Source organism: Zophobas morio, unplaced genomic scaffold, assembly GCF_036711695.1.
Source record: "Zophobas morio isolate AGI-343-1 ecotype UQ-CSIRO unplaced genomic scaffold, CSIRO_AGI_Zmor_V1 ptg000044l, whole genome shotgun sequence".
Classification (NCBI taxonomy): Eukaryota; Metazoa; Arthropoda; class Insecta; order Coleoptera; family Tenebrionidae; genus Zophobas; species Zophobas morio.
Genome location: NW_026972149.1, coordinates 9504301 through 9513502, shown reverse-complemented (window position 1 = coordinate 9513502; position 9202 = coordinate 9504301). Strand labels below are relative to the sequence as shown.

Here is a 9202-nt window from a genome sequence, read left to right as displayed (position 1 = left end):
AACCATAGTTAATGGGAATAACGATCGGAATTAATTTTTGTGTTCCTGAAAATTGTGCGCCGTTTTAAATTTCCCGCCAAGTTAATTTAACCTAATCTCCCTCTGTCTGTCTCACATGTCTGCGGCAGCATGGTGGCAGCACTGTATTTGTTATTGTTTGTTTTGAAAATTCATCTTTCGTGAAGTGTAACAAATCACTTCAGAACAAGTTAAAACATAAAAGAAGAAACAATAGGAATTGACCAACCGTACTTAAGAACTAGTGTTATGAGAGGTAAGTAGATCACGCTATTTAACTCAGTTTATAGGTTAAACCATAACTCATTTTCTTTTGGTCGTAGATGTCGAGTCAAAAACCGGCTTTAAAAAATGCAATCACACAAATCCTCAGCTGTGCTTTACAACCACATTCCGACATCCAACGGTTAACAGAAGAACGGAAAAAAGCCCTCGAGATGACCGAAGGTACATAACCTCATAACGTAACACCAGCCGCCTACTAGTTTGCGGGTTCATCAAAATCAATTGTTTTCAAAGTAAAAACCACCACAAATGCACTGTTTTAAGTTTCGGTCGAATCTAAGACCCAATTTCGCAAAACAGGTGTTCCGCACCAAATAATAAAATTGCGCAGCGCACGAAGTAGATATTGTGGCCTTTAATAGCATTATTCCAGATTACCCCTTCATCCTCCTGGAGATTATTAAAAGTAAAGAAGAGGCCTATGCAGAAAAGCTCATGGCAGCTACCTTTCTAAAAAACTATATAGCTGATAGCTACGGAGCTAAAGCCTTCCTAGGTTTGAGCCCCAACTTGAAGCAAAAACTAAGCTTGTCTTTAGTAGAGTTATTGTCGCACGACAACGATGTTATCAGGCAGATGATTGTGTCATCGCTCGAACTGGCAGTAGTTTATGAATACCCAAACTTATTCGGAGTGATTAATAATAAAATTATGGCGTGTTTATTAAGCGACGTTTTGCTTCAAGTCACAGGCGCTGTTCAGTTCATGAAAGGCTTAGGGGACAACCACAGACAGTTCTGTTCCGAAAATATGTACTTTTCCCCTGAGTACATAGAACCTTTGCTGAACGTTCTTCATAATGAGGTGAGTAATTGTAGAATTTGTAGATGGCGCCAGGTGTTCTATTTCGTTTTCCAGAACATTCCGGTAGATGTCCGCTCGGATACTGTCTCCTGTATGATCCAAATTCTCATAACGTGTAGAAAAACACCACTTTTCACACCCACAAGTGCCCGATTGAGCGAAGTTTTTCAAAAGTTGCTCAGTGAGCCATATAGTTGCTCAAATGATTTTAGATTAAGAGGCGAAATTATTATTGAAATATCGCATGCAGCGATGTCGTTAGCCGATCAGGTTTTGGAACTTGTTACTAGTTGTTTACCGGCGATTGGACAGATTATGTTCAATTGTTGTATAGAATTTAAGGAGATTATAATGGGGCATAAGCAAACACCGAGAGATGCGAACGAAAACGAACCCGAAAACTTCAATCAGCTGATCATGAATATACTTATCTTAATCAATAATATTTTTGTTTTGCCGAACTATTCGTCGCTTTTGACGGACGGTTTGAACGATTTCATGTATCTTCTGTTTATATTAATGTGTGCTTATAATAATCTAGAAGACACGCTTTTTACAGAAGATAGCATGGACGTAAGTCCAGAGATAGATTATAGTTTGAGAGGGCGCTGCAGTCACACTCTATTGGTAACGCAAAACTATACTACCACTGATTTTTTAATACACATGTATATTTTTAGGTGTTCATGGACAGGTGTAATTATGGCAAGTTCTGCGCCTCATTTCACCATGTCTTGCAAAAACACATATCTGAAGCCAACCTTGCACGCGCTAACTCTGAAACTTACTATTATCGAATTTTAGAAGCTCTAATGTTTGGAGTAGGTCTTTTGAGTTTCGTTTTTGAAGAACCACAATCAAATTTTCTATATTATATTGAACATTGGTCTTCCATGTTAGTAGATCAGCAGCCGCACTGGCTAGTTTTAGGGCGACTGTTGTGGCTGGGCAGCAAATTCAGTACTTCCTTAGCGCCAGTTACTTTAAGCAATCACCTTAATTCTATTCTGGCTAACTACAATTCTCAAAATAATTCACTACGGATAGCATGCCTTGAGTAAGTTCCTACGATTCATTGTAAGTCTCATGACATTCTTTTACATTCAGTGCAATGCGGACTCATCTGTCTAATATAAAAGTAAACCCCAACAGAATAGTATTTTCTAATGTAGTAACAGAAATAAGTGAGTGTTTATTTAGTATATCAGTATTTTCGCCTTCTATGTCTGTGTTATGTTTGGAAGCGATGGCGTATTTTTTTGAGGTTGGTTAATAATTTTCGTAACGTGTGTATGTGTAATGAAATTGGTTGCAGTTTTCACCAGAAAGTGCTGGCCGCAATTCCCAACGCATCATGCAAGTGGTGCTTGATTCTCTTTTGGCTCACATTTCCAACGCTAACGTGATGAAACAAGTGAAATTCCTTCTGAGTAAGATCGTGGTAATTTCGTCTTGTAAAGACATAGTACAAAACAATTTCATCCCGTTCACTATAAAACTGATCTACAAGAATTGCCCCAGCCCCCTAAATCTAAAAGTAGATGTTCCTGAGCGAGGCTTTGACTTACTAAATACTGTTGTGAAATTTTACCCGGAAACTATCGACAATAATGTAGTCCTTCAAGGATTTCTAGCAGCGTGTAGTTGCATTTTAGATTTCATTGATAGTAGTTTAATGGAAGTGGCTACAATATTCATTAGCAATATTTTGATGAAAGCTTCGTACCAAATAAAAACACTTCGGGATATGAAGGGCAAAGTTTTGGCCGAATACGTACCTGATGTGCTGTTTAAGCTGTTGGAACCTCATCCGCAAGAAGCTGTTTGTCCGTCAAAATTCGGACGGTTATGTGTGATTAGTATTTTGACTTTACCTGAACATATACAGCCTTGTATCGAAGCTATACTTAAGGCACTCTTAAGTGCCTTACAACGTACCGAACGGAGAGAGCTCGTGAAGAGTTACTGTTTCATTTTCGCGTACATGTTCACTTGGCAGACTGAAAGCATCATAAATTTCCTGTCGGGGATTCCCGGACCTGATGGACGGAGCGCGTTATCGTATTTTTTGAACAAGTGGAAAGTCAGTATGTTATTATGCGAAAAATTCGAAAAAAGCATTATGTAAGTATTATTTACCACTGATGTGTCATGAGTGTTGGGTTTTTGTTGTTAGAACGTTGGCGATTTGTAAGATGATTGAGTATTCGCTGTCGCAAAAAGACGACAGGATTAATGACTGCCAAATTACCTTGGAAGGACCATACTATGGAGAGTGTACCGGACTGGAGAAACTGTACTTGTGCCTAATCAAAATATTTCTAAGTGAAGTTGACGTAAGCCCAGTTTCGAGCATGTACGGGTAAACGGTCTACACATTGTGTTTTAGGGAGATCAGAAATACCAGGATACCGAAGAAGGGACGAACGATGACGTGCTAGTCAAAAACCATCCAGTTTGTGAAATAAATCTCGTCGAACACATTAAGTCTTTTATCAGGAATTATAATACTCACCATTATTACAATGTAGTGAAGAAATATATTCAAAAATACGATGACCATGTTGCGGAATTAGAGAAGAGCGGTATCAAACCGGACAATTTGTAGTGCACATACATATACCTATTTTTATATGAAGGGCTTCTAGTCAAGAGAAAAGTTGTTCAGTTACCAAATGTTAAGAGTTAGTTAGTTGACTTATTTTGTACCAGCGTATTGTATCCAGTTGACAAATAAATTATTTCTATTTTTGTAAAACAACGTCTACTAAGTATATACATTTTATTTGCAATAAAAACAATTTTACACAAAACGGGAAAATATCACAAAATTATATGAACAAGTATACACTTGTATAAAACACATACAAAATAATAGTCGAGGTTTAATACTTCGTATTTAGGTTATACTTTATAATGCACTCTTCTGTGCTTGTGGAAACTTCAAGAGCAACGATTTTCAAGTGCGGTTTGAACAGTTGTTACTTAAAGTTTCTCGTTGAAGAGATTTAAAATTTTGGTAGAATTATCTTCATGCGATTTTTTTAGAGACCAGGGGTGTGCGCACGCATGCATAGAGTGAGAGGGAGACATCAAAATTTTCAAATTGTATAGCTCACGAACAAAAAAAGCAAACCATGTAACAATAATTCAGTTTTATCACGGTAACCTGTGGGTGTACATGGGGACGGGGAGCAGCATATATATATACGCTGTAGCACAAAATCGCACCAATTCTAGCAAAACTTTGAATAACAATGCTATATGTATCTATGGTTAATATAAAGCATGCATATATGATTAAAAAAATAGACTAGGGCAAGGAGCGAAGATAATCACTTTGGTGCCTTCTCAGTTTTCTTGGTAATTTTATTCACGAATAATTTCAGTTTGCGCAAAAGCTTATGCAAAAAATCAGAACCTTTACAGCGGTAGTTAGAATCCTTCTTGGTCCAGCCCCAGTTCTTCAAGAAAAATCCCCATTGGGGTTCTCTTCAGCCCCAAATTTTCGACCCGGTTGACAATTTTGTTCTTGATGTTTCTGAGCCTGAGCGACGCGTGGATGAACGTCGCCGAGATCGGGAGCAAAATCCCGAACATGAATACCAGGAGCGACTTCAGCATGTACGCCACGAAGTAGCACCCGGACAGGATGAGCAATAGCGATATAATGGGGTGTTTTTTCTTAAATTGAGCAGCCGCGAAGCGTTCGTTGGTGATGTAAGAAAATACCATGAATATGATTGCTGTTACGAGGAAGCCACAGGCCATCTTTGTCGGGTGGATGACACTAAAATAGGCGTTTTTATACAAGTCTTGTGTTAAAAATATGTGTGCTTACCCGACTATGACAAAGATTATGAGCGACATTAAGAAATAGTTGCTCTGGTAATACAGTAGGTTGCTGGAAACGCGTTTGCCCCATTTTTCCAAGTCATTTACGTTGGGGATTTGAAAACGTGCTGATTCGAGGAGGAAGTCGTCCAGGGACCGCAACGGAGCGATTTCGAAGTCTGATGTCTTGCTCATTTTCACTATTTGTACTGAGTAATACTTTTATTTAGAGTTGAAGTCACAGACATGCATCACGTTCAACTTTGACACCTCGGCCTTGGTATTTCTGGGTTGGTATTTGCCTAAAGGTGTTTACACATGAGCAATGCGCGCTGGGCGTCGCGTCGTGCTAGTGCGACACGACTTTAGCGTTTAAATCAATTTACAAAAAAACAGGTTATTCTTATATGAAAAATGCACAAAATCATTTTTTGAGTTCTACATTTTTTTCTTATAAAACTTTTCTTTGGAATAACTGTCCCATTTTAATTGTGTGAATATTTTAACACATGGGAGTGAAAATGTTTTAAAAATTGGTGGTTACTGAAAAAGGCGGGAATTTAAAAATTCGGACTACAGATTTTGTTAAATAGTAAAGTATTAAGGATGATTTATAAACTTGTCGCTGACGTTGCTCTTCGCCGTTGACGTTGCCGTTGTAAGATAAATACGCCGCGAAGGTATGCGTCGTTTATACCATCCGTTGACGTTGCCGTTGAAAGTTGACAGGCCGTTGGGGTGACGTTCGAAATGACCAACTTTTAACTTTTGCCGTTATGTTGCCGTTGACATAGGGTTTTCAACCAATCACATTGCGTTAATGAGCAGCGCTGCCAACTTGAAGGAAAATCCCCTGAATTAGGGGGGACATTTTTTTGATTGACAGCACTAATTCCACGAAAATCAAATTTTGATGGAGATAATGAGGTCCACTAATGTTTAAACCATTTAATCACTTGTTCACCGAAACCCTCATACTGCCATCATTTTCTACACTCTAGCTTTGTGTCAGTACTTATGCATTGTTAAAGATATTTCTCGACATTTAAATCAACAAGATTTATTGCTATTCGTCTTCAAAACATGTTAGGTATTATAACCACAAGGGCTTACATTTTGCCCTTTTCCCTTAATATGTGTAGTGTAGTCTTCTTTTCACAACAAGAAAGGTAAAACACGTCTAAAATGGTAAATTTTTGTTTTTGTGGGAAAGTATCGATTTAGCAATTAGGCTCCACCCCTCGGTCTGACAACGAATGAAAAATTCATTACAATTGAGATAGGGCGGTTGGGTGGGGCTTATATTTTGCCTTTTCATTTCCCGAGCATAAGCGAAGGAAGTATTGTAATCGAGTCCGTCGGCCGACTCTCTGTTTTTATGTTTTCTCGACCTTTTATGACCCCTACAGTACGAAGAAATAGGTCTCCCGTTTCCGTCTGCCTGTCCGTCTGTCTGTCCGTTTGTCTGTCTGTCTGGCGTCCCGGACTTTTATTAGACAGATAATCTTCGAAAGTACTGGGCCGATTGTTGTCAAATTTTGTATTTATATTAGGAATATCATGTAGATGGTAAAACGCTAACCAAAATTTGTGTAATCATCCCCATCAATAATGTGATGACGTAATTTCAAAATTATACACAATAAATGGGTTTTAAATTGTATAAAAGAACATAGTCCTACACATGTAGTTTATGAATTCGTTTTGAGTTTTTACCCGAAACGTACAGATTTTTGTAAAAAAAAATCAAAACTATAAAACAACATTTTGTAATTTATTACTTCCCGAGCGTAAGCAAAGGAAGTATTGTAATCGAGTCCGTCGGTTGACTCTCTACTTTTACGTTTTCTCGATCTTTCAGGACCCCTAGAAAACGAAGAAATAGGTCTGCCATTTCCGTCTGTCTGTCCGTCTGTCCGTCTGTCTGCCGTCCCGGATTTTTATTAGACAGATAATCTTCGAAAGTACTGGGCCGATTGTTGTCAAATTTTGTACTTGTATTAGGAATATCATGTAGATGGTAAAACGCTAATCAAAATTTGTGTAATCATCCCCATCAATAATGTGATGATGTAATTTCAAAATTGTACATAGTAAATGGGTTTTAAATTGTATAAAATAACATAGTCCTACACATGTAGTTTACGACTCCGAATTGATTTTTTACCCGAAATGTCGAGATTTTTGGAAAAAAAATCAAAATTATGAAACAACATTTTGCAATTTAATTTTGAATCTGCTAACCCGAATGTTTTGAAATGTTGTAGATGTTTTAAGGCTATAAAGAGCATCATAAATCTTTAGTCAAAATATGTTTGGTTATCCCCTCCAGAACTTGATGACGTCAGCTCAAAAGTTTGCCGAATAAATCCTATCTAAAATATACAAAATATGATGAGTCTGTACTTGTGATATATCAGTACATTCATATTTTTTGGATTTGCATATACAGGGTGACTCAAAAAAATTAATGATTGCGTAAATGTATTTTACTGATGTACTCAGCAACTACAAAACCGAATGCTTTGAAATATTAAAAATGTTTTAAAATTCTCATAAGCATGGTAAATTTTTGATCAAAATGTACTTAGTCGTCCCCCCTAAAAAAAATTATGACGTCACCACAAAATTTTGCTGAATAAATTGTATCTAAAATGTACAAAATATGGTGAGTCTCTTCTTGTGATTTATCATTCCATTAAAAGTTTTTCGATTTCCATATACAGGGTGACTCAAAAAAATTAATGAATGCGTGAATTTATTTTATTGAGTTAATCAGGAACTACAAAACCGAATGCTTTGAAATCTTGTAGATGTTTTAAGGTTATAAAGAGCATAATAAATGTTTAGTCAAAATATATTTGCTTATCCCCTCCAAAAAATTGATGACGTCAGCTCGAAAGTTTGCCAAATAAATCCTATCTAAACTGTACAAAATATGATGAGTCTGTACTTGTGATTTATCACTCCATTCATAATTTTTGGATTTGTGTATACTCAAAAATTTGTGATGACTCAAAAAAATTAATGAATGCGTAAATTTATTTTATTGATTTACTCAGGAATTACAAAACCGAATGCTTTGAAATCTTGAATATGTGTTAAAGTTATCATAAGCATGGTAAGTTTTTGATCAAAATGTATTTGCTCATCCCCTCTAAAAAATTTATGACGTCACCACAAAATTTTGCTGAATAAATCCTATCTAAAATGTACAAAATATGATCGGTCTGGACTTGTAATTTATCATTTTATTCATATTTTTTTAGATTTGTTTATACAAGGTGGTTCAAAAAAATTAATGAATCAGTCAATTTATTTGATTGAATAAATCAAGAATTGTGAAACTGAATACCTTGAAATTTTGCAGACGTTTTAAAGTTATTGTAAGCAAGGTAAATTGTTATTTAAAATATATCTGTATATTCCCCCCAAAAATTAACGACGTCTACCCATATTAAAACAAAAAGGCAAAATGTAAACCCCACCCACCCACCCCATCTTCATTATGATGATTTTTTTATTCTTACAAACTTAAAACATGTTTAAAATGGTCAATTGTTGTAAGGAAATATGGGTTTTGCAATTGGCCTCTAGGTCTGTCAACGAATGAACACTTCATTACTATTTAGATTAGGACAGGTATGGGTGGCTTTAATTTTTTCTTAATCTACATAGTATTCTTTGATTAACACGATACTCAAAAACATGTTTTTAATTTCTCGTAGAAAAATAAGGATTTTGCAGTTAAGCTCCCCCTTTAAGCAAATAAATAGTTCTGTGTAAAGATAAGTAAAATTCTTTTTTGTTTATAATAATATCAAAAACCTTGTATTGCACCATCAGTTCAAATTTTTGACATCTGCGACAATGTTGCAAAACTTTTAAATAAAAAATGTTTCACTAGCATGTTACATTTGTGTTTTTTTCTCACAATTTTCAAAATTCACCTTCCAATATTTACCGTCTTGAGATTTTCATTTTATTCGGTTGGCACTGACCGGCTTGGTGTTTTGGGATTTGCTTGCTTTTGTCCGGTCATTCCGTCAACTTTAAATTTCAAACGCAAACGTATAATAATTTGGAAAACAAGCGCAATATTAGTGGCATCTTTCCAAAAAAGAACCACTACGTCGTTAAAAGTTTATCTGGGTTACAACAATTTTTTAAAAGTAACTTGTTTGAATGTAAACAATGAAAACGCCATCAATAGTGTTAAATAAGTTTAATAAAGATCGTCTTTTTTATGTTCAAATTAAAA

At 36.0% G+C, this 9202-nt stretch overlaps 2 protein-coding genes across 2 annotated transcripts; one reads left to right on the top strand and one right to left on the bottom strand.

Moving 5' to 3' along the window:
- Positions 1–53: 53 nt before the first annotated feature.
- Positions 54–3920, top strand: LOC135141235 (importin-9). Its single transcript, XM_064072147.1, has 9 exons — positions 54–274; positions 342–465; positions 677–1107; positions 1162–1734; positions 1788–2164; positions 2215–2371; positions 2423–3231; positions 3284–3443; positions 3497–3920. Exons 2-9 carry the CDS (start codon positions 342–344, stop codon positions 3713–3715), a joined length of 2850 nt encoding a protein of 949 aa, XP_063928217.1. The 5' UTR covers positions 54–274; the 3' UTR covers positions 3716–3920.
- On the bottom strand, positions 3873–5242 carry LOC135141242 (PRA1 family protein 3). Its single transcript, XM_064072157.1, has 2 exons — positions 4949–5242; positions 3873–4897 (listed from the first exon to the last, which is right to left on the bottom strand). The coding sequence occupies exons 1-2, from the start codon at positions 5134–5136 to the stop codon at positions 4543–4545; spliced, it is 543 nt and encodes a 180-aa protein (XP_063928227.1). The 5' UTR covers positions 5137–5242; the 3' UTR covers positions 3873–4542.
- Positions 5243–9202: the final 3960 nt, after the last annotated feature.